This window comes from Lampetra fluviatilis, chromosome 34 (assembly GCF_964198595.1).
Source record: "Lampetra fluviatilis chromosome 34, kcLamFluv1.1, whole genome shotgun sequence".
Lineage (NCBI taxonomy): Eukaryota > Metazoa > Chordata > Hyperoartia > Petromyzontiformes > Petromyzontidae > Lampetra > Lampetra fluviatilis.
The window spans coordinates 4,712,939-4,738,259 of record NC_136308.1 but is presented as its reverse complement, the minus strand read 5'-3'; the positions used below and the strand labels follow the sequence as shown (position 1 = coordinate 4,738,259).

The following is a 25,321-nucleotide window of genomic DNA, read 5'->3' as shown; positions in this document are numbered from 1 at the left end:
AGCATCCAGATTTCTATCTGCTTTCGAGGATGGGAGCAACATCTTGCAAACAGCAGATTTATTTTACTAAAATAATTTTTTTAGGTGAAGCATTCTTGTTCTGCCATCAAGGAAAGAATATGCAGTTACAAGCACGTTGGTGTAAAATGCTAGCTTCACCGATTAAGTATTGAGGTGTACGAGGTGACCGAGTGGTTTGTAGAGGCCTGAGTACTAAACTGGCATCACTGAGATTAACCTAAATCCCAGGGTTTGAGAATTAAATTTTCGTTTGAATATCATGTGTGGCAGAGTGGGTGACAAAATGGTGCCCACTACTGTGTGGAGTAACCAAGCTCATTCGAAGGGATATCAAGAGGTGTCTTTGTGATATCTGCTTTCCAAATACCTTTCTGTGACACGGAGGGCTTTGCTGCCCATTGAGAGATCTGAACGCATACTTTCGTCTCGTGATACGACACCAATGAAGCACGAATTAGGATACAATTTTTGGGGAGATTTCATGTAATTTATTGAGTTCTAAAGTGTCGTTGCTTTTGTGACCGCTGATTCTCACCATCCTTTTCACTCGGGGGTTGTCTTTGTGGGTTATTTGATAAAGCGGAAATGACCTTCAAGCTTATCACATATCATCCTTATCCATTGTGATGCCCTAGCATTATGAACGTGAGAGCTTCCATGCCGGGCCTTTCAGCATGTATATCTCTCCGTCTCTGCCCAGGGCACCGCCGCTCTGCTTCTCAACAATTTGTCATTGGGTCAGAAGTACAGGGGCTTATATGGGGCTGCTGTTTTTTTTTACTAAGAACTCGTGCGGTTGATGCTGCCATTGTGTAGCTGTCCCTTCTAATTTGGATAACGTTGTAGATGGCCGGGTAATATCATGGGCCAGTTTGCTCACCATTAAGCCAGCGTTCATGGAGTTGAAAACGCGATCGCCCCAACGCAGAAAGCAAATGCAAGAGAGACTACACCGTTTCTGAGCCTTAGGTGAGTGAGCAGTTCATCTTACGTGTTGGCTGCAATTGAGCTTTGGAACGATCAAGCAATTTAGACAAATATCACTGAAGGGAATGGAGTAGCATCTGCACCACGTGTTGTGAAGGCTCAGCATTGCTTTGTCACGCATTTCTGGCTTAATGGGGGTTCTTTGCATGCCTTGTTGTTTTCCTATGTTGAACATGTATATATGTTGGACTTCTTTCGAACTGTACGTAGCCAAGCGTGCTCCGATGAGTGACAATCTTTAGGGAATATCATGGTGTCTTAAGCCTCATTGATTCTTGAGGTTTTTTTTTTATATATAAAGGTCCTGCATTGCTACATTTGGCCAACTACATTCATGGTTTCACAATGGGAGTGCTAAACCTGATTACCTGGCGAAATGTCATGCATACACTTGAATCGCACTCAAAGCTCCACACAGATTCAAGGATCCATTGCTCTACTGCCATCATCTGGTTACCTTAAGCCAATATGACAGTATTTGGTATTTCCAGTCCATTTCTCATGCAATAACAGTGTTAACCAGGCTCAAGGCTGCTTGCCTTCTGAGAACTGGGTTAAATTGGACACATTCAGGGTAATTTGTTTTCTGGCCTATTTGGCCCTGTTGTGTGCATGCACAAGATTTAGGTGCTCCTCTACACTACACTCACAGCACACAGGGCAGACATAGCTTTAACCATTGAGTGATGGGCTGGGCATCGAAAAACAAATATGCAGACTCGTGCATGTCAACAATGGGCCTCATTTTTTTGTTAATAATAATAATAAAAATGCTGTTACGACTAACCCGCCTTTCTTTATTAATGCCAGGAATGCATACATCACATTCTGGAGGGGGAAGCATAGCATTGCTGAGAGGCTCGGTGTGACCCAACGCAACGCTAGGAATGCACCACTGAAGGCTGCAAGTGGCACAGCTGTATGTTGACAAAGCAATTATTGCACTGGCAGGAGGCTCTTGTTAATGGAGCAGGCACTAATGGCACGTGTATTATTAAACAGCAGCTGGTGAGCACACTCAATATTACAGTAATCAGAAACCTTAGAAAACACTAAGCAAACTTTGTAATGTCGAGGCACTTAAGAAAAATATTTGGGATTGAACAATTCCACTACATTGCACGCACCTGGTGAGAGTGTGGCTCACAGCTGCAAAAAACTTCTTTCTGGAATAATCTGGTTGGTTACACTTTTGTTTTCAGGTTTCAAAGGCCAACAACATCTGCATTGCAAGCTCATATTCACACTCTTCTTCAGTAATGATCGTAACACGCTATCAAGTTGGCTACGGTTATTACGGCGATGCAGGCTAGAATACAGCGATGCATGCTGATTTGAAAGTCAAGTACGTTTTAAGTATATCCATTACGGTGTAATTGTAAATGTTAGCTGGTTTAGAGCCAATAGGCTGTGCTGCTTAAAAGGTCATTATCATGTTCATTACTGTCATAATCATTGCACAGGGCTCAATTCGCACGATTGGAAAAATCTCTGAGTATCGCAATCAATCCGTGAAGAATCTAAATTTTAGCGTTCCAATTATGGGATTGTAACCCGTTATTTGTTTTCTTTTTCACGCATGCTTATTTATTTTTACAGTGCAGTTAATTATTCCTCACAAGCTATAATCTAAAGTTTTACGTGTTTTTTTAAGCAAAGGCGTAATTACTATTCGTCATGTTGGAATGCACTTTTCGCTCTGCAGTGTGTTTATATTTTAAATGTGTGCACGCTGACACACTGACACATGCATGCAGCAATACTTTGTTGTGAACAACCTTATGGTTGTAAATGGCAAAAAATTGTATTTTAATTAAATCAGCTTGACCAATTATATTCACCTTACTACATACTCTACCATTATTAATCTCCAATGACTACATCACCTCAAAGTTGCCCGTTCTTGTCAGATCTTAGAAGCTAAGCATAGTTCAACATGAATAGTGGATGGTGACCGGCAAGTTTTTATATCCTGTGAAGCTACGTGGCGAGGAGCAGAGGGCAGTGCGGAAATGTTCATTGTTCTGTACTGCTATGTGCTAACATCTATGCTCGCCACCTTAAATCCACAATGACCATCATGGTGCAGTATGGTTAAATAAGCCCCGTGACTTGCGTGGTGTGGGGAGGGCCCTCATCCAGCAGTGGATTAACAAAGGGCTGTAGAATGTGCATGTGCACATATTTTGTTTCTGTTCAATTATATAAATCTAAATTAGCTTAATTTTGTTTGCATTGCATGTTGTGTTATGAAGATAACATTTATAGGAAGTCAAATCTGAAATAGATGACACTTTCACTCCTATATTTATCACCATTGTTGAAGTCTCTGGCACGGAATCGAGATATTCCTATCATGCAAATCTCTGAGTGACAAATAGCCAGCATGCACTAATGCTTGTTTGCGTGCGTGCGTGTGTGCACGTGCCCGTGTGTATTTTGTGCAAAAGAGCCGGGAGATTGGCCAGCAAGTGCAAGAAGAGGTCCTGAAAGTGTTCACAGATGTCAGCACGGTAAATGTTCCTCCAACGCACTGCGCCACGACACCTGCCAACACACCATTTATCAGCGGCGGTGAGGTTAACCCCTTCATTGCTGCTTCTGTCTCGAGTTTTGCGGTGCTTTGGAAAGCTCTGCATTCATGGGCAAGGGGTCCTACAGGAGAGAATCGGGCATTTGTTTTGTGGTTGAGTGTACCAAGATAAACAACAATAATTATAAATTTAACTTGTAACAGACCGCACTGCTTTCATTCACTCTCGACGAAAGGGAACGGCTCCAGAGGCGGGAGGAATCACATGATAGGGAAAGGCAGCCAGGCGTTGAGCCAACACTAACGATTGCCCAAGCGCCACTATCCTCTATATATTAAGATATTTTCAACCAGTTAATGTCTGCATGTGGGAGGAAACCGGAGCATCCAGCGAAAACTCACAGGTGCAAGGGGGAAACACTCTATCCCATACTTTCTGATTTTCCCCCAATTGGACGTCTGTGAAAAAGAACTTCAAATCTCATTGGATTCTTCTGGTCTGAATAAAGAGTTTGATTTTAATTTCATACAAAAGTGAAAAAATATTAGTCCACATTTTGCTCTGCCGCCTTCTGGCAAGCCAGGGTATAGCACCTCGATGCCCTTGGGAAAATTCTGGGAAGATATCCCTTGTCTATCAAATTAATCCTTTAAAATGGGAAGTGACTTCACTGCATTCCAAAAAACTGACTTAAGTTGGCTGTTCCGCAAAAGCAAATAAAGATATGTCACTTGTACGAGAAAATGTGGTTGGCTCGATGCCAATTCCAGAAGCCACATTGTGCTTTCCACCTGTGATATTTACTATAGTAGCGGCTGCACCTGGGACCTTTTTGAGGAAATTCTAGCGAGTGATGTACAGAAATTCCATTTGCATGTCTATATATTTAGCTCCTCTGAGAAAAGCAAACACAAAGCAGCCTTATTACAACTTGTTATTAAATTCAAGATTGAAGGGATCTTCAAATGTTTTCTTTGAGGCCGAGTTTGACCCCAGAAAACATGGATTGGCAAATAACAACGGTGGTTAAATAATGTGCATGTACTATATACAGTACTCCAGATAGTGTTTTGGAGTAAATTACCCTGCCAATTTTAACTCAATGTTAGTCAAATGTATTTCCAGGGGATAAGATGCAACATTACCTTGAAGTTATGAGTATTCACGATAAATGTTGTAAAGAAAATTCACTTTGAAATACTCTTACAAATTTAGACTTAAAGCTTTCGTGACTGCAGGAATCATTTTCTTGGGTCTTTGGGTAAAGTCACGTAGATAGGTTCAAAGAAAATATCAAAAAATAACAAAAACTACCACTTTTCGATCGCAACACAAGCAATCGTCATCAGGATAAAAAATATAGCGGGGAAGTTGCTGAGGCAGGATGTTTTAAAGGTTTTAAATGTGTGTAGCCCAAGGGTCATAAATGAAGTGGGTGGGGCTAGTGATGTTAAAGTGAGAGATTAGCATGTCAATGTAAGATCGGAGAGCTACCTCCACGACGACGAAGCTGCGGAGGTGGCCATTGTCTTGTGAGAGATTAGCATGTCAATGTAAGATCGCAGAGCCACCGCCACATTGAAGAAAACGAGCAACGGTGGCTACGTTAGTGAGACATTTAACCTGTTCATGTAAAACCAGAGAGTCGAAAATAATTACTAACATCGGAAGGTAGGATGGAAACACCACCATCCATCCCAGAAGAATTCCCTCATCAAAACTCTACACCATAGAGCTCGATGTATTTCCGACCGTGCTCATTGGGAAGGACAACAAACGAAACACACACAAAAAAAAGCAAATGCACCTTTGCCCTAATTTTTCTGAATGGTGGTCACGCCAGCCTGGGGCGATTTGTTGGCACGCCAGCCTAAGCGGAGTGTGGAGTCCCCTCTGGGTTGTATGATTGGTCCCGCAAGGTACAGAGTGTTGTGTGTGTAGTACTAGTTTTCCACGGAACGCGCAGCTACGTGACTGTCGGAATGACGGGGCAGCCTCTTAGTCTCGCACACGTAGACATGCGCCGATCGTGTCCCTGTATGCGGCCAGAAAACCTGACAATGTTATTCACCTTTCCGCTATTTAAATCACTGGTTGGCTTCAACTAATGTGCATGTTGTGGATGCTAAAGCTAAACTTGCAAATTTTTTTGACAGAATTGCATCTCAGCCCAGTCACCAATGACAACATTGGAAATCCATAATGTTAAATGAGGCTTTGTGCTCAATTTGGATAAATTCTATCTATGACTATTAAATATGTTGGGGTTTGCTGTCATGTGACGAACATTCATATCAGTGGTAGAATGGATGGGAAAGCGTCAACCTTGATTGTGTCAAACAGGAGTCATTTGAAGGAATCTCAGAGGTTGTTGATCTGTGCAGAGTAATGCACCGCTCTGAGAGTTATTTTTCGATTGTACTATCAGTATAGTACACTCGAAAATTTAATTTTTGGAAAACATACAAATAAAATAAATAAAGATCATCGTTGAGTTTAGAAATTCCTTTCACGTTTGTGAGTTTCGGCTCACAAAGCTCCACTTAAACTGCAGTTAAGTCGGGCACGGTGGAGGGATAGGGCGTTGCCAGCTTAACAAACTTCTGTCCTGTTTATATGTGCCGTCTAATCTGATTCAAACACAAAGCTGCAGGCAGAGTCATGTGCCAAAAGCCACGACTGAATGCTTGCATGTGACTTCACTTTGAGGTGGAAGTGGGTACGAGAGGTTCATGTTTGAGTTTGTCATTCCATGCCTGCATGTATAACCTGTCATTTAAAGCCAGGTCTTTCTTTTAAACAGATGGCCTTTGATCAGATTTAAAGTAAGAGGATGATTGTTAATTATAAATGAAGACTTCATGATTTGAAATCGAGTTATTTGCCGAAATAAGAAAGATGTTAATCAGTGTAATATTACATGTTATGACATATGGATTGGTAACATGGACAATGAACAAAGGAAATGGGGAATAGAACGCTGAAAATGCACCAGTATGCATGGAGAGAGCAACACATGGATTTGGGACAGACACGAGTTAAAAACCTTTTCTTGGCTATTCAAATAGTAAGTAAGCTTGGGCAGGAAATGTCACTAGAAGGGATGATGACCAATGGCAGCTAAAGGAGGGAAAATGCCAGAGGGTACATCTATCGTGGAGTTGGCGAAAGAAAATCTTGACTTAAAGCTTTCGTTACTGCAGGAATTCATATTCTTTGGGTCTTTCGGTAAAGTCACGTAGACAGGTTCAACACAAGCGGGTGTGATGACCGCTTGTGTTGCGATCGAAACGTCTTGAGTTTTTTTTTGTTATTTTCTTTAAACCTATATACATGACTTTACCGAAAGACCCAAAGAATCTTGGAGAAAGAACACAAACTCGTATGCAGGTACAAGAATTAATTATTATAGCGTGTGAGGGAGGCCTGCAACCAGCAGTTGAATGATCTTGGCTGATGATGATTGCTGATTGCTGATTATATGTAGGTCTATCTTGCAACACTTTTTATTGTGCCCGAATAGTTTTTGGCCTGTTTATATTGCATGGTAGGGCCATGCCACTTAAAATAAGGAAATAAAATGAAGTATGAATTGTTCAAGCAGACTTCTCCTGTAGGTGAGGTACATGCTGTGATAATGATAATTTAAAAACATCCCTTTGTGAAGATACTGCTTGATCTATACCGTTCCACACTGCATCTGGTCATGGGAGTAGTTGTACTTTACCTCACCATACTGGTTAGTGTGGGGTGGTGAAGGTGTGGGGGGAAGGGGGGAGATAGGGGACTGGTTCCACTGATGCGAGCTGTGGCTGGGTGCAAAGCACAGTGCTCTCATCACTGCACTGTGGCTCCACCCTCAATATGAAAAATAGATAGTATATAACATAAAATCTAAATACAGACTACATAACATACATTTTTCAGGATGTAACATTGCTCCTTTCTAATGCGTGTCTTGTTAAAGAGTAATTTCATCTCATTGGGGCTCTGGCCTAGTTATTCAACAATCGTTATTACTCACTGTGTCATGCACACTTTCGTGCAAGTAGGATGAAAAAAATAATATTTTCCCACAGCAGTGCTGTGTCGATGGGCCCTCGCCTGGTTTAATGAATAAGTGCCAATCGTAAAATGTGACCGGCTGGCCTAGCGTCCCAGCGGTGATGAATTAACAAGGTTTCGACTTGGCTCGTGCAGGCAATGAAGACGTACCACATGTACAACACGGAGAGCATGAGCGCGGCGGGGAAGCTTCGCGAGGCTGAGCGCCAGGAAGAGAAGCAGATGGGGAAGACGGGCGACACCGGAGCCGTTGGCCTGGGGCTGGCACGGCCCGATGAGCGTGGGGCACGGCGCAGCTCCGTGCGCAAGATTGAGAAGCTCAAGGAGAAGGTGCCTCGCTTCATGCTCGAACCTGCACATGCTCCCACTTACCCAGCCAAGAATCTTGTCCGCACAGATACTCTGCCATCCAGACAGACAGCTACCTAGCTGCCCATACAGACAGCTACCTGGCTGCCCATACAGACAGCTATCCAGCTGCCCAGCATCTAGTCAACACAGCTGCCCAATTAGCCTACCAGTTTTCCACATAGTCAATCAGTCACCCACATACCCAGGCACAAAGGCGATTAGCAGCCACCCAGCCATCCAAATACTGAGGCACTCAGCCACGGAGCCACCCAGTATTCCATTCTGCTTCTTTTCCCAGGCACCAGCCAGCCAGCATCCATTCCACTCAGCCACCCAGCTACACAAACAATGTCCCACCCAGCACACTGGTCACTCAATCAACTAGCCTCCCAGGCACACAGCCACCCAATACACCAAACCAGTCATGTATAACTACTCTTAATTGTTACTTGCCATGGTATCTGAGCATTGTTATCAATGCTTGTGCATAAGCCTATACATTGCCCCACCTACCCAGCATCCCATCTACACAGCTACTCTGCCATACATACAGACAGCTACCCGACTACCCATTATCCAATCAACACAGTCGCCCAACTACCCTACTAGTATTCAATCCAGCCACCTAGCTATCAAGCCACTCAGCCACTCAGCATCCATTCTATTTCATCAGCCAGTCCAGTTAATCAGTCACCCTGTCACTTAGTTGCCTTGTCACTCAGTCATATAGCCATTTTACCACTTAATCATCCATCACCAAACACATAATTGACTCGTCACCCAGCCATCCATTTATCCAACTACCCAGCCATGCATAACTGCAGTTAATCATGGCTTGTTGTGATGTCTGGATAATCTTATCAACACAACAATACACATTTTTGCATTGAAAGGAGACTTCACACGATGGTGTGGTCACAAGTGACGTCATTATGGCATTTCCTGGCTTGGGAGAAAATAGTGCCAAGCTGTTCCTGACTTTACTGATAACATATGGAGCCGAGGCATTTCACATGGTGATAATCATTTTCCCAGCACGTTTATAGGGCACCACAACCCTGAGGTTTGTGAGAAGTTGATGTAAACGATAGGTGTTTGTGTGTTTATAGGGTCTGAGTTGCTTCCACTTTTTTATGGCTGTGCCTACCTTAACGTCTAATTTCCACCATGCAGTAATTGACCAACCTACTGATTGCAGTGCTCAGTGTGTAGCCATGTGGGTGGTTGGCTGGCTGGCTGTTTGAGGTCATGCTTAGTAGCCAGCTTGAGCCAGAGTATTGTATTTATCTACATACTTTATTAGTAGAAAATGTCATATTTTGTCCAAATGCGATGTCTAGGCAATTGTTGACCAGTATTAATAAGTGTTATGAAGCGCTATGGGTAAAAGCATTTATAAGCAAAACTGTCCTATATCTCCACATAGAACTAAACATGTGTTTTAATCGATCACGCTTGGACTTTCCGGATGAATATTATTGAGCAGAATTTGTTTAAGCAAGCGAACTCTGTACCAGTTTTGACCCTCTGGGTCTCAGGCTTGTTGAACATATGCTTCTGGGTTACCAGATGTTATTGGGAAACCCAAAGTTCAATGTAAAGGCTCATTTAACATGTCTTAATTTTTTGAAAAGATTACCCTGTTTGTGTCTTCAATTTATCTTTTACACAGAAAATATATTCTGTGGATATGTAACATGTGTACGTTTTTTAAGATTTGGTAATACATAATAAACAGGCATGAGTTGTGTTTACAGTTCGTCATAAACAGGCAGGAAGTCGATTGAAATTGTTTAATGACCTGGCAGGAAGTTATTTTCAAATACAGTGTTTCACTTGTATATACCCTATTCAAAGTCACTCCATAATCCCCAACCAAATTCAATGCATATTTTCATGAAACCAAAATTATGGATTCTAACACGAACTTTGATGCATGTATTGTGAGCAAAACAACACATGTTTAATCAAAGTATATCATATTATGGCTAATGGTCATTTACTTTTTCCCCCATTATATATTTCTTCTTCCCTTTAACCCCAATTTTATCCTGATACTGCTCTCAGTGGCATGTCCTCAGGTGAAGAAGAATCCATTCGGAACTCTTGCAGAGCAGTGGCTCTGGAGGTCAGGGCACTGAGCAGGCAACTGCTGAGTTCCTCGGGTCAAATCAAGCACGGGTTCTCAAGTGTAATGCGTTTATGGCCTTAGCACAGCCGTCAATGACTGCACAAAATATCACGTTGAATTTGGCTCTGCGCTTGATTTATATAAATTCCAAATATGTCTTGAGAAGGCAAAATATCGGTTTGACTGCCATGCGATGATCATTACTCTTTTGACGGCAGGGTGTGTAGGAAAGTGCAGAGGCCTAAAGTATGTGGATAGGAGGTCACTTGGAGGGATCTCAAAAAGTTATCTGACATTCACTTTCTATGGGCCACTTTTTAAAACGAAGGGTTTGCACCGCTGTAGTTTTCAACGCTACAATTTGCATCTGGTTGAGCCGTGGTGTGGGGTAGCGGCGGGGGGGGGGATTAACATCTCACTCCACGTGTCTTCTGTCCTTTTCCAGCGTCAGCAGAAGTACGCCGAGTGTAAGCTGAAGGCCACCAAGGCACGGAACGAGTACCTCCTCCACCTGGAGGCCACCAACTCGGCTCTGCACAAGTACTACGTGTACGACCTCTCCGACCTAATCGACGTGAGTGGTGCTGGACCAAGTCCTGGCTCTGGAAGGCCTATCGTTGAATGCCTCGTTGTCTTTGTCTGCGATGCGTAGTTAAATGATTGGCAAGCGCTCTTCTTTGTCGGGAATATTCACGCTGCCAGCCTTGGTTTTTTTGTTGGTTGCATCAACGTCTCTGACGGTGTACCATCCACTGAAGCTTCATGCGGCTCATGGCAATCTTGTTACTCGTGGCTTGAGTGATTAAAAAGAAAGGCCGATACAATGTGTCCTTGGCCTGTGTTCCTGATTCAAGTGCTGCTTTTGTGAGTCTCTTCCCTCACTTAGCTCGATGCACACATATTGCATAGATTTGTGCTACAAAGCCAAGGGTCTTAAGTTCAGAAAGTTTTGTCTGTGCACGCCATATTATTTACATAGTCTCAACATTCTTTGAGTAAGTCATGTTCTGTTCATTGCTAATGATGCAGTCTGTTTACCCAGAGAATGTTCCTTGGAGAAATTAGTTAGTTGACGCTACAATGAATTTCCTAATTGAACAAGGCTTCATATTTTCTGTTGCACGTCCGCACTGTCTGTGTGGGTAGTGGGATGCCTCTGTGATTCATTTTAACGATGTCCTACCATCAAGTTGTTATTTAATTTCTTACTAATGTGATATACAAGCTTCAGCAAGGCTCACATTTGTTGAACAGATTGGAGCTTTTAAAGAGTATGGAAATAATTAAATACATATCTAGGTTGAGCATTAGGCTAATTTATCCTTTGTTAAGAACTCTTTTTACAGTTGTATTCGTTGTACAAAATCTAAGGCATTTTCTTTCATCCCCGGGGAAAGCTTGATACAACGGTGAATAGATACTGACAACTGTTGATGACTAATGATATTGGCACATCATTGCCAGAAATAGCCTCTTTCCAAAGCTCTTGAGGCTTTGTATTACTTGATTATTGAACATGCAACTTGGCTTGTGCTGTGAGTGCGATGAAAACCTCAACCAACTTGTACTTTATTCAATAATATCCCCTACAATTTAGTAAGAACTAGTATATCCTTTTCATTGGAACATTATTACCTCTGCCTGCCAAATTAAATTAAATACATTTACAGCCCATTACCTGTCAGCTGCAGGATGAAGGCCTCCCCACACGGTGTCGGTCAACGGGGTCGTTTGGCCATACTTCACCGTGCTGCTCAACAATGAGCGGAGCACCAGGCTGCTAAAATACAGCAAGTTGGCACAGTAGGTGGTTCATCTGCCTGTCATCTCAGTCAGTCAACCCATGGCACCTGGGTCTGTCCCGTGACCTGCCAGCGGGCGTTCGACACATCACATGGCCTTAAAGTGCACAGCCTGGCACATGTGCTATGGTGATGTCACCGCCACTTATCGGCAAATGGAGGTTGTTGTTGTTGTGCTGCTCAGTGTGGGTTGGTGAAGTGGGTGACTCAAGAACAGTTGAGATATCACTCACCACTGGGTGACCTGGTTCAGTTTAGATATGACTCTAAACCGATGTTAGCCATGGTCGGGATTTCAATATAGGTTACCGATTTTATAGTGTAGTACGCTAACCAATGTACCACCCACCATGACCCTCTGTGTGACAAGAAAAATTAACAAGCTCGCAATCAAGTTGATTAAGGGAGCCCCATTATGCTCGGGGGTTCGACTTTGGAAAAATACGCGCACAGAAACACGCACATGCAAATTAATGTACACATTACCCACACAAGCTCACAATCATGCACACATGCCAATCATTCTCCTATGCAGAATTTAAATTATGACCAGTCATACAAAAACATGTAGATATCTGGTCACTAGTATTAATAAGCTGTTTGGTAAGCTTTATAATGATTGGTTTTGTAATTTTCATGAAAACAGAAGTATCCTTGGATGGATGGGCAGACATGATATTTCCCTGAGTATAGCAATTAGTAACCTATTGGCTCCTTGAAAAAATAACACTGTTGAGATATTCCTTGGGGAAAGAAAAATATTCTTCTATTTTTAACTGGTAGTTTTTTTTTTATCAGGGGCCACAGTGCATGTCGATTCATTTGAGCTGATGATTGCGCACAGTAGCTTTCAGACGGGGACCGTTGCCTGTCTGCTCTACTCATAATTAAGGGTATTTCTTAGAGCAGACAGCCAGGGAATTAGGCTGGAGGCGAAAGGGTTTAACCCTTCTCGGTGAGCGTGGCCTTCCGAGAACCAAAAATAGGAGATTTAGCACGAAGAAGATTGGCACTGCGCATGCTGAACACATTTCCTTGGACCTTGCAACCAATCTCCCAGTTCTGTTTGCGCATGTACAAAGGTTTTACACGTCGCCCGCATGGACGGTCGATACGACTGCTGTTAATGACTATCAATTAACGCCCACACTGTCTACAGAGAAGTGGGATAGCCAGCACCATGCCTTTGTGTCTCCATAATATTAATATTTTTGGGTTCGATCACGTTCATATTAATGTTGTTAAACCCGCCGCCACCCGACACAGCCAATTAGTAAGGTTTGTCACGTAAACAGAACGTTGCCAATTCGTTACTAGTACAGCACACCGGTGTGTTGGAAAGCCAATCCACGACATTTACAATCTATGTGTAAATGTGACTCCTTTGCCTATGGTTACACACACCACTAGAAACTCTTTTAAAACTTGAATTGTCGTGGAGTGGTTCAAGACCAGTTCTGATGTCACTCGCCACTGATGATCTTGTCCAGTGCTTAAACGGATCAGGAGAGTCCTTGCACAGCAAGACTGCAGGTCAAAATGTTGTGAATGAGTAAGGTGGTTTGCTAGGCTGCATTCTGACCACCACAGAGATGTCATTGGGAAGAATTTGGCTGTGACCTTGTGTGGCTGGGTGGCAGGGTTGTGGGGTGCAGCTGGGTCACTGGTTGGGTTGCTTGGTGGGTTTGTGGGTTCAGGGCTTATTTTCAGCCAGGTCTGTCCAGATTAATGACCCTGAACATATTTCCTGACCTGACACACCAAATATAGGATACCTCTCGCTGTGGGCTACTATTCACCTGTCACTTCTCGCTCTACTGGTGACCTAAAAAATATTCTGTGGGAAATTACCCCTGGGTGTGTGTGAGTGTGCGCGAGCGTGACTGATGCGCTCCCTGTGTGAGTGTGCGGTGCTGTGTGGATCAGTGGTGTAGCGGTTAGCGCGCTGCGCTATGAACCCGGCGACCAGAGTTTGATTCCAGCCCACGGCCAACTTCAGTGACGACTCTGAACCAGTCCTATGCGACTCAGCCTCAAATGACTACTTGATGCAGTGTGTAAGCATCGCTACTGAGGAGACAAAGACGGCCGGGCGTGGTACTAGCCACCCACCCCCTCGTGTGCCGTGCCAGCCTTCATCGGTAATAATCGCTAACAGCACTTGCCCCAACAGTCTGCTAAGGCTACACCGGTGGGGGTTCTTTGTCTTTGCAGTGCTGTGACCTGGGCTACCACGCGTGCCTCGCCCGCGCCCTCAAGACGTACGTTTCGGCCGAGCTGGGCCTGGAGGCATCGCGACACGTGGGCCTGGGCGCCGTGGAGCGCGCGGTAGAGGCCCTCGATCCGCGCAGCGACAAGGCTCGCCTCATGGAGAGCTACGACACCCTCTTCTGCCGCCCGCTGCGTTTCGACTTCCAGCCACACATGGGGGACGAGGTGAGGCCAGCGGAAATCGCCGGCATCGTATCGTTTCGGGGGCGGGGAGGGGGTGTTTAGTTTTATTTGATTTCTTTATTTGTTTCTGCTCGCATTGTTGCGTTGTGATTTGTTCAGTAGTGTTGTTGTCATTCTTGGTTCTTTCGGTAAAGTCACGTAGAAGGGAAATAATGAAATGATAAAAATCAGACATAGAAATTCTCACCACGTTTCGATTGCAACACAAGCAATCATCATGAAGTGTGAAAACTACAGCAAGAATTTTTTTGCTAATTTTAGCTAAAATTTTCTTGCTGTAGCTAATTTTACCTAAAAATTTCTTGCTGTAGCTAATTTTAGCTAAAATTTTCTTGCTGTAGTTTTCACACCTGATGATGATTTGCTTGTGTTGCTATCGAAACTTCGTGAGAATTTGTATTGTTTTATTTTATTATTTCCCTTCTACGTGACTTTACCGAAAGAACCAAGAATATGAATCCCTACAGTCATGAAAGCTTTAAATCGAAAAAAAAGTGTTGTTGTACTGTACGTCTGTGCTCCCACATCAGTGCTGCCCGCCTTCACAAACCGACGCAGACCAGAATGGTTAAGTACGGTCAAATAACCCCCATGACCCACGCGGCGTGGGGCAGCCCTCTACCAGTGGATTGACAGGAGGGTTGTGCCTGTACATGCATCGCACGTGCACGCAGATATCCATGTATATTATCATTTGGTTCACCGTGGACTTGTACCTTGTAGTTGTTTCTCAGGGTCTCATTTGCCAATGATACTCGCTGATTCGGCAAGCCTTCAACCATATACAACGTTTTATGGTTTATTCTTCGTTTTCATTCTTATCTTTATTGTCGCACTCATCACGGCCGTTGCCGCTATTATCGCCGTGTTCTCGCCCCGAGCTTCAGAACCCAAGACAATCCACATATGGTGCTAATTGTGTGATCGGCTGGGGTTCAGACAGTGTGAAGCAATCTCGTTTTTGATGTAAAACCAAATTCGTAAAATAACATTTTATTGGACAATTGGTACCAGTCCTGCTCGATTTCCCTCCAAGTTCACTCCTCCGCATACCCTCAACATTCAATCTGCAATCTTGGCAATGTGAATTTTTGTTTTAAACTCCTTACTCTGTTCCATCTAGCAGTTATTTAACTGGTGTTTTACACATATAAGACAGCTTCCCCATATAGCTGTAACAGACTTTTGGGGCAAGTACTGTTCGCGAGCACCTATGAAGGCCGGCACGGCACATGACAGGGTGGGTGGCCAGCACCACGCCCGACCGCCTTTGTCTCCCTAGTAGCGATGTTTATACCACACCAGGTACTCATTTGAGGCTGAGTTGACCTAGCAGAGGCCCAGGACTGGTAGAGATAATAGGCACTGGTGTTGGCCGTGAGCAGGAATGGAACCCAGGTCTCTGGGTTTGTAACCGCTGCACTATCGCTTACACACAACAAAATGTGTTCATTGCCTGATAATTTTTTTGGTCACAAGGCATATTCAAGTTAAAACATTACACACGATGTGCAAGGACGCAATAAACTCGTAACCTTTGCTATGAATGCTTCCTTGCAATAAAAACTCGTCATGTATTTATCCAAGAACATCTCTGTGCGTCTTGATACTGTACCCAGGTCTCAGCGTTGCCAGCTCTCTGTGCTCTGATCTATGAATCGCCTGGCCACCTCCAGGCCCATAGCTTCATAGGTTTGTTTTATTTACAGAGAAAAACACTTGTTAGAGTATTGATTTAATAAACTACTATTTGTAGTCTTAGGTTTTTTCCGGTAAAGTCAAGAATTACTATTTGTAGTTGTGTGTATCACACGGTACAGCCTATTCAACCTTTAGCTCTTGCACGTCACAATGTACATGTACGGCATTTTTTTGTCATTACACTTTTTTGGGTCATGGGAGTTGCGTGACCTTTCCATGCCACGCATATCAATGAATGCAGATTGGTGAAAGCAGGTAACATAGATGTGGAAACAATACAGTACGGCAATGAGTTTTTGCTGCATTTTCCCTCGACTACCTACCACACAGCTCCACCACACAGCCCTGCTGTGCACACTGTAGGCTCAAACCTCTGCTTAGCTTCCGAGATCTGACAGGATTGGGCAGGTAATTTGATCGTAGGCTCTTATTATTAATAATAATACAAATAAAAATAATGTGAATATATGAATGTGTGTGTTACGTTGTGCAGACGAGTCAGATCTGCGCTCAGTCGCCTCTGCAGTTTGAGCTCCTGCAGCGGTGTCAGCAGCTCAAGTGCCGCCTGGCGACGCTCCAGATCGAGAAGGAGGAGGTGAGCGTTTATCTGGGAGAGCTGCGCTTAGTCAAGTTCTCACGTGTGTGTCTGTGTGTGTGTGAGGAGTGGTGGTGTAGCGGTTAGCGCACTGCGCTACGAACCCAGTGACCCGAGTTCAACTCCCGCTCACGGCCAACACCAGTGACGATTATTTAAACCGGTCCTGGGCCTCCCCTAGGCCGACTCGGCCTCAAATGAGTTCCTGGTGTGGTGTGTAAACATCGCCACTGGGGAGACAAAGGCGGTCGGGCATGGTGCTGGCCACCCATCCCCCTCGTGTACCGGTGCCGGTGCCGTTCTTCATAGGTGCTCACTAACAGTACTTGCCCCTACAGTCTGTTATGGCTATACGGAAAATCTTTGTCTTTGTAGAACGTGGAACAGCACTGCAAGCGTCTGCGTCCCCTGGTCTATCTCAACTTTAAGACGCGGGGGGGGGGGGGCGTGTCTCGTTAATTTGTGTGCGAGACGCTTTGATGATTTGTCGGTTCATCTCACACAAGCAGAATTCCCTCCCTACGAATTACGTTTCCTACAGTAAAAAAATATAGTTTTACTTCTTGAGTCCAAATTTTGTTTGCTCTGCAGAGAAAAAAATTGGACCGCTCGTCTTAAAAAGCGTTTCACTAATAGTTTTTCAGACTGGTAGATTTGGCCAGTTTTAAAATGTACGTGGACACATGAAGAAGGAAACACGTATACTCCACCACACAAGCAGATCCGCAACCTGCTTTTTGTACTGCTTCCTACTTTCACATTGTTCACCTGCAGATCTGTGTGTTTTACACAGGCTGCATCTCTGTGTGATCCATCAACCCCACATCCAAGTCATTGTATTCCACGTGTACATCGGCACTCGTGGCATAGAGCATCATCTACGATCCCCACCTATGGTTTAATGAATATATTTTTCTCCAATTTTATCCTGATTCTGCTATCCATTCAGATTCCTCCAGAGGAGTGTTGCCCACGGAAGCAGATCTCACAGAGCTACCTCTGAGATCCCTTTGTGACAACATGGTCCACAGAGTTGGAGGCACAATTTTCCCACCCACTTTGCTATATGAGAGTAATGTCTGTCAAATGACATTTAAATGCATCTTTTTTTATTCTTCATAGCTGGAATTTATCAAAATTAAATGCAGATTGAAAATGTATGTGGTGTGTGTGTTTTTTTGTTGTTGGACTCATTGTGAGACCATTAACTCACCACACTTAAAAACTGTCGCTAATCGTATGGTGCTCCTTGGATTGTAACCCAACATTTCAGTGGTGCCAAGTCCAACAGTGGTGCTAACTCCAACGATTTAGAAAATCTGCCACCTCCTATAGCTGCGCTTATAGCCGGAAGTCCCAGAAAAGGCGTGATCACCACTGCCTGGATCTAAAGAATGTGCCTGTTTTTGTTATTGATTGGGTCTCGTTGTGCGTGTGAATCGGCTCAGATCAAGAAGACGCAGGAGGCCACGCTGCAGGCCTTGATGGACATGCTCACGGCCGAGGACTACGACGTATCGGAGGCCTTCAAGCACGGCCAGTCGACAGAGTCGCTGCGCGCCCCCGCGCCCTCCGAGGCCTACATGTGCAAGTACAACGTGGCCAAGCGTCGCGCCAACCAGCAGGAGACGGAGTCCTTCTACTTCTCTGTGAGCGATAGGGGCAGGCGTAGTTAATGGCCAAAAGTGAAGCATGATGATTAAAAGTAATGATAATGATACAAATTACAACTTCCACAGTGTCGTAACATGGTAATACACTTGCATTGTTAATCGGGGCGGCTGCTGGATTCGAACCGTGAACCTCTGCAACAAGTGGCGAATGTGCTACCTTGAGACAATGTCGCCGTCCAACTCTTGTTTAATTTAATATCATCAGCCATCTAGATTAGAAGTTTTCGTGACCGCAGGGATCCATACTCTTCGGTTCTTTCGGTAAATTCACGTAGGTATAAAATTAAATACAAAAAATATTTTGCCCACTTCAGCATTTGTTTCTTGCTGTGGTTGTCCCACCTGATGACGGACGCTTGTGTTGCGCCCGAAACGTCGTGATTTAATTTATTTTATACCTACGTGGCTTTACCGAAAGAACCAAAGAGTAGCATCGGCCATATTTCGCTGCTGAATGGAAGCCTACCTACGACATCGCCTCCCCTCAAGATCCCTCCATGCCACAATCCATCTCACTCCTGCACACAAGCTGACCTCATTGATCCATCTCCATGGTGATTTCCCTGTCCGGGCATGTTACTTCCTTGAGCTGACATTGCATCACCAGTCTCATCCTTCTTTGGTTCTAGCAATACCATTTTTCCCACGTTAAATGATGTCTCTAATTTGAGTTTTATTCTCTTTTCCAAGATTTACTCCTTCTGCCTTTCAGTGCATTCGTGGACCTCTATTAAAGAGAGTGATCGTTTCTCTTCATAGATCGGCAGGTCGTGTGGGGTGGGGTAAAACTGTGGGTAATCCCCTGCCTTCCAAGATGTCTGGCCAGCGTAGAAGAATAGGCCAAAATACCCTCTAGAGAGAGGCTCTACAGCTCCATGTAGTGGAGGCCCTTAGGCCAGCAGTGGCATGAGTGAGAAATTCCAGGGCTACACCTTTATGTTTTTGACCTATAAAAGTGAGTGATGTGGTTAAGACACAGCAAATGCAATGTGCTACCTTGATACAATGTCACCGTCCAACGCTTGTTTCATTTAATATCATCAGCCATATTTCGCTGCTGTATATGTGAAGCTTTACCCCCTTATTGTGATTGCATTTCCGCTCGAAGCCATTGTGCCACACGTGGCTGCAACTGTAGTCTGTGCACTTCACAACCTGTCTAACCTTTGACCCAGAATTCCTGGGATAGCGAATTGTGCGGGCAGTAGCTCCATCATCTGTCACCATCGTTGCACGTGTATTTTTTTCCAACGTCTTCCCTGTGTCATTTCTTCCTAAAGGTTTAATTGATTAAATGCCCCGAGGAAAATATGGTAATGAGAGGCTAAATAACCTAATTAACAGTTTTTTACATGTAAAAAAGGCTGGATATATATCTTTTATTACATTCACCATCATCAAAAGTAGGTGTAAAATAACATGTTATATCGTTTAGTGTTGGGCTGCTCGATATAAAGCATCTATTTGGATCTCTCAGATAATTGCAACCCTTTGTTAGAATGGCTCATGGAACATAATATCACAGATATGACCATGAGAGACTTTCTGTATATTGATAAATAGTAGAGAGAGTAACATTTATGAAACTAATATTTTTCATTCCCACTGCTGGAATTTTGTCAATAAGTGCAGAACCAAACTTAATTTGATAAGGATCTCTGCAGTCATCAAAACTTCAATTCTAGATTTAATTTGATAGCTTTTTATATGTGCAGTCATTCGTGGTACACTTGAAAACCAAGTTCATTTGCAGGTGGCTGAAATGTATAGTCAAACCCAGCTTCGTGCTCTGACCTTTGTACCACCCTGGCATCTTAAGGACATCTATACATCGTCACTGATCATCACTGTTTGGTTTTACTCAAGTTTCCCTAAGTGATTGTGAAATGTATTATCTTCAGTCCAGAGCATAACACAGATTACTGGCCACTTAACCAAGCATAATTACATTGTTGCTGATAGCTGCTTTACTTTACAGCAGCTGAATTGCCGCTGCAGAATTGGCCCTCAATTGTTAGCAAGTCAACCAACCCTTTTAGCATTAAGTTCTGTCTTAATTACTTAAACATCATTGTAACGATAATGGTCTCTTATAGCTGTGTTAAATGTTAGACACCCGGCAAAGGACAGCCTCAGCTGTCTCATCGTTCTCTTGCATTATTAATGCTTGCTTTTACACAACTCTTATGGTTATTGAAAGTGCACTTGAGCATAGCTGTTTTCATTGTGTTCGCTTGGTCTGGTTTCACACGGTGCACGTATTTTTAAGACTGCTAAGTGATGGAGCCACATGGCCTTGAAATCAAAATGCATGTTTGTTGACGGCCAGAGCGTCGTTAACGCTCGTTTCTTCTGTGCCACTAGAAATTCAAAGAGTACATGGACAGGAGCAGCCTCATCAACAAGCTGCAAACGAAGCATGACCTACTGCAGAAAGGACTGGATGAAAGTGAGCTTACGCTATCAAAAATAATATTAAAGACAGCAGTGAACTTGCAGTGTAGAACGTTGTTCGTTTTTTTTTTACCCAGGGCTCAATGTAAAGCAGTTAACTATTGCTTGTGCTCAGATTGTGATTCTATTTGTGTGTCCTGTGTGTCTGTGTGTGTTGTAGGTGAGAAGGCAGAATGTATGAACACTGGGTAAGGTGGCGTTTGTTTACAGTTTCAGCTTTTGAGTATTGGTTCATATAAATTTCAGTTCATGTTCATTTTGGTAAAATAATAATGTTTAAAATATTTGTCAGTGCTTTTGCTTTTAAATATGTACTACTGACTGGAATTAATGCAATATATGTTCAGTTGGTGTAATGTTTGTTGTGTTTTTAAGTCGGAACAAGTTAATCCATAAGTAAGGATAGACTCTAGTTTATGTTATCTAAAAGTAGGCTATCTTGTATTTTGTGCAGTCAAAGCATTTTAAAGATGAGATAGTTTGCATATAGTTCTTAGATTGTTTTAAAATGTGGATTTTGTCATTTCTCAGCTACTTTGTTTGCTATAGTTATACATTTAAGTTCCTTGTATTTTTTTCTCAACTTGCAGATCATCCATTCTGTGTGCATATATACACCATGTATTTAATCAATTTTTTTAAACACAGTTGAACCTTTGTCCACCTTTTCAGGCCAACTTCTGCCTCCAACACAGTGCAGAAATTCAGGAAGCCTAGGCCGCGCTCAGTGTTTAACGTAAAACTGTTTAACGGTGATTTGGAAACGTACATACAGGTACTGCCGAGACAGTGCTGGTCACGCCATGCTTCCTTTCTGGCGCCGAGTGCAAAAAATATGCCTTAATAAAAAAAAACCCTAGCGGCTGGGCTGCACTCGCTGCTGCATGAACGCTGTTGTGCTGCTGCTGATGATGGAGCTGCTCGACTCTCCTTGCGAACCTCTCACGAGATCTGTTGCCGCTTCACGAGCATTCGCAGTTCCTCTGCACTGGTGGCCGCTTGTCGTTTGGGGCTTTGGTCGCGCGCTGCCGCCGCCGCCCGCTCCACAAAGCTCTTGCGTGATTTTTATTTCGTCTATTTTATTCCCCCACCCCCCTCCGTCCCGCTTTGCCGTCTTGCTCTAACCCTGTGGCTTGCAGCGGGAAGCGGAGTTTTCGCTCCAGGCAACAGGTACCATCGCCCCGCGCAGTCCCCTATCTGCACGGAGTTTTTTGCGACGCTCTGTGTGCATCCGTACCGCAGCGACCATCACCCACACCAAATCGAGGCCATGGTGGCAGTTTGTTTTGTCGAGCAGACTTGTTAAATGCTTTTTTTTCAAGGTCCATTACTGTATATGCAAATTCAATAATTGCCAGACGACTCAGCCCATCTGTCGCTTCCTGCGCTCGCTACTCTGTTTCCCATGGGGTCCGCATATCCCCCGTTGCTCCCACAAATGCTCCACTCTAATCCTCTGAAGGCCTAGTAGCCTAATTGATCTAGCACTTTTTTTATCTAAGAGTAAACTTTTATCTGGAAATAACTCCAAAGCAATGATTTTATTGTTGTCAACAGATTCCATAATTTTGCCACAGTGACTGTTTCTGTTTGCAAAATGTAATACTTTTATATGTGAATTAAATCTAAAATGTAGCTTCAGAAATCCCCTGTAATGGTTTACAGCTCTACTTTAGAAATGTGTCTTTTGTGCCCAATTTGGTAGTGTCCACAAGCCCAATGAGGCTGGACCTTCCCCAGTATTTAAAGCAAATATTTTTAGAAATCCATCCACCATGGCTTCATTTGAAGGTGAACGGTTGCTCGTGATAACGGTCCATTAAACCTACACAGCTCTCCCAGACAACAAAGTGGGTGTTCCGTTTGCTTTTAACAACATGCCATGGTCAACAACAGTCATTTTCCATTCTGGCCATGCAAGGTACTCATTCTATAAGGTTGCAGAGATGCATGGACACAACCTCCATGTAACCGTTGACTCACGCAACCAATCTCTAAATAATAGATGTGGCACAAGTGTAGCAAATTTGCCCCATGGCCAACAATTTAAAGTGGAAAACTATCGTACCTTCTATACAGGATATCCACGAATATCATCCATTATTAAAGCATGATAATTGGGCAGAATTTTTAACTGCATGAATGTTAAGGCTATGTGATAGATGAAGTGCCAAAAACAAAGCTTGAATGATCTTCAACAAGACATAACAGAAAAATGAAATCACATGTATTATTTTGTTGTTGGAACTTGCGGACCCGCCCCTACTGACATCTGTTGAAAAGAGCTTTCATAGCTCATTGGATTCCTCTATATTTTTGGTTTTTTCGGTAAAGTCACGTAGATAGAAAAAATAAATCTAAATTAAAAGAAAAAAGAACCTGGCACTCTCTCGTACCTCATTAAGGTGTGCGTCGCAAATGCCATGGTCGACATGTATATTTTTTGAAGAATGAGACTCATATGGAATCTGCATTCTACCATATAATTTTATATACCCAGCTCAAACTGCATTTGTCAATATACTATTGGATTAAGGCCCCTCCCCACTCTGTGGATCTTGGGGTTTATTTTACCATACTTCAACAAGCTGGTCAGTTGGGGTGAAGATGGGGAGCATAGCATGGAAGCATATAATTGCAGCTCAAAAGTGGATGTTGCTCCACTGGCCTCTGTAGCAGAACGCTGCATCTGCCTGTACATCCTGGTGTGCATGGTGGATCACCCTTCCAAGCACTATCCAGGCTCAAACCCACTTAAATTTTGACATCTTGACCACATCGGGAGCATTCTTAGTTGAATTATAATTCTTTGGTAATGGATGATACCTCTACGGACATGCTGTATATATGAATTACAATTAAAATGACTGAATATTTGAACAATGCCATCAAGTGGTCATGTAAGTCCTGATGAGCGTCGGCCATTTCAGCTGCACATGTTTTTGTATTCCTACGTGTGTTTATCATTTGGCTGCAATGAGGAACCATCTCCCCCCCCTCCCCCGCAGCCGGGATGATAGCGTGTAAGGGGGACACACTACGCTCACTCAAATGGAGAGGGGACTTCTGCAATCCATCCTGTGTTTCACCACGCCCTTGGGCAGCAGATAAGACACTTCCCTTGTGCATGGGAGAGCTGCCAGCGCTTAAGAGAGCCGGCTTGCTGCTGTGGTCTCAACGGCCGTGTTGAATCTGCAGCGACAGCCACGAGATTTAGCGAAGACGTTTTGCCTTTGAGTCTGTGCTTTCTTTGTTCAATTGTTGTGTGCGCGTGCGCTTATTTGCTATGCTTTTTGGCTTGTTTCAAACTTTTAACCTTGATTTAACGTTATCGTTGATTTAAAGGTAGCGCATTGATTTTAATTTCTGTATATGAATACATCACCAAAAATGCTATAACTAATTATTCTGGGAGTATAATTTTTTATTCATACATTTAATAACGTCAAAATTTGCTTGGAGCTAATGTAAAAAAATGTATTTGTATTTAATATGTAATCAATTTGCACGTGTGATAATGTAGCATTTTTTTATAACAGTAGTTAATATACTTTATAGCCCTTCATCAATACACTGATGAATTAAGGCCCTTTTCTGTGTAATGTGGTTTATGGATATTTGTTTTTACCATACTTCACCATGCTGATCAGTGCAGGTTGGTGAAGTGAAGGCCATGGACCACTTTTTTATCCACTTGCCACTGATTTTAGCTGTGGCCAATAATCGAAACTCTGGGCGCCAGGGTCAGCGCAACACGCTAACCACAGCACCAATACTTCCCCTGCCCCACCACCCTCTATCGAGTAGTATTTACCATCTTCTTGGTTCTTTCGGTAAAGTCACGTAGAATGGAAATAATACAATAATACAAATAAAAACATAATAAAATAATTCTCACGACGTTTCGGCCACAACGCAAGCAGCCGTCCTGTCTACTCGACAGACCTGTTTCTTCACCTGAGGACGGCTGCTTGCGTTGTGGCCGAAACGTCGTGAGAATTATTTTATTATGTTTTATTATTTTATTATTTCCATTCTACGTGACTTTACCGAAAGAACCAAGAAGATGAATCCCTGCAGTCACGAAAGCTTTAAATCGAAATAGTATTTACCAATTAAACACAAACTGACGTAATGGTGCAAGCACGGATGCGCGCTCGCCTGCTGTGTTACAGGATTCAGGCCAGGCGATCCCCATCGTTGTGGAAAGCTGCATCCGCTTCATTAACCTTTACGGTATGACGGCCTCAAATCGCCAACAAACCGTGCACCACAGCCTCCCACCGCACATTCAATCATGGCGCGTGAACCTAGCAGAGGTGAACCTACCAGAGGTGAATTGCCAAATGACCCCCCCCCCCCCCCAATCGCAGCTGCTTCCTGCATCGGAGGTGCGAGCGTGAGCTGGATTGTCCAGACGTTTAGCGTGAAAACGCACAGCGCAGTAGTCTTTCGTACGAGTGCGCACATGGCAAGCTGCATTGAGTGTTTTTTTGTTTGTTACAATCATTCTTTAAATATGTTAATGCTGCAGTACCAAGAATTATGAGACA

At 43.5% G+C, this 25,321-nt stretch overlaps 1 protein-coding gene across 2 annotated transcripts in view; it reads left to right on the top strand.

The window, feature by feature from the left end:
- Nucleotides 1–25,321, top strand: part of LOC144944303 (SLIT-ROBO Rho GTPase-activating protein 1-like) — an 85,478-nt gene that overhangs the window by 38,676 nt on the left and 21,481 nt on the right. Inside the window, exons 4-13 of one of the 2 annotated variants that reach the window (XM_078872346.1) lie at nucleotides 3,459–3,521; nucleotides 7,743–7,937; nucleotides 10,535–10,663; nucleotides 14,106–14,327; nucleotides 16,540–16,641; nucleotides 18,090–18,290; nucleotides 20,679–20,763; nucleotides 20,929–20,956; nucleotides 21,441–21,543; nucleotides 24,944–25,004. In XM_078872346.1, coding sequence (XP_078728472.1) covers nucleotides 3,459–3,521; nucleotides 7,743–7,937; nucleotides 10,535–10,663; nucleotides 14,106–14,327; nucleotides 16,540–16,641; nucleotides 18,090–18,290; nucleotides 20,679–20,763; nucleotides 20,929–20,956; nucleotides 21,441–21,543; nucleotides 24,944–25,004 — 1,189 coding nt within the window. Of the gene's footprint in view, nucleotides 1–3,458; nucleotides 3,522–7,742; nucleotides 7,938–10,534; nucleotides 10,664–14,105; nucleotides 14,328–16,539; nucleotides 16,642–18,089; nucleotides 18,291–20,678; nucleotides 20,764–20,928; nucleotides 20,957–21,440; nucleotides 21,544–21,907; nucleotides 21,939–24,943; nucleotides 25,005–25,321 lie in introns of both variants that reach the window. The other variant, XM_078872347.1, reaches the window with a different exon arrangement.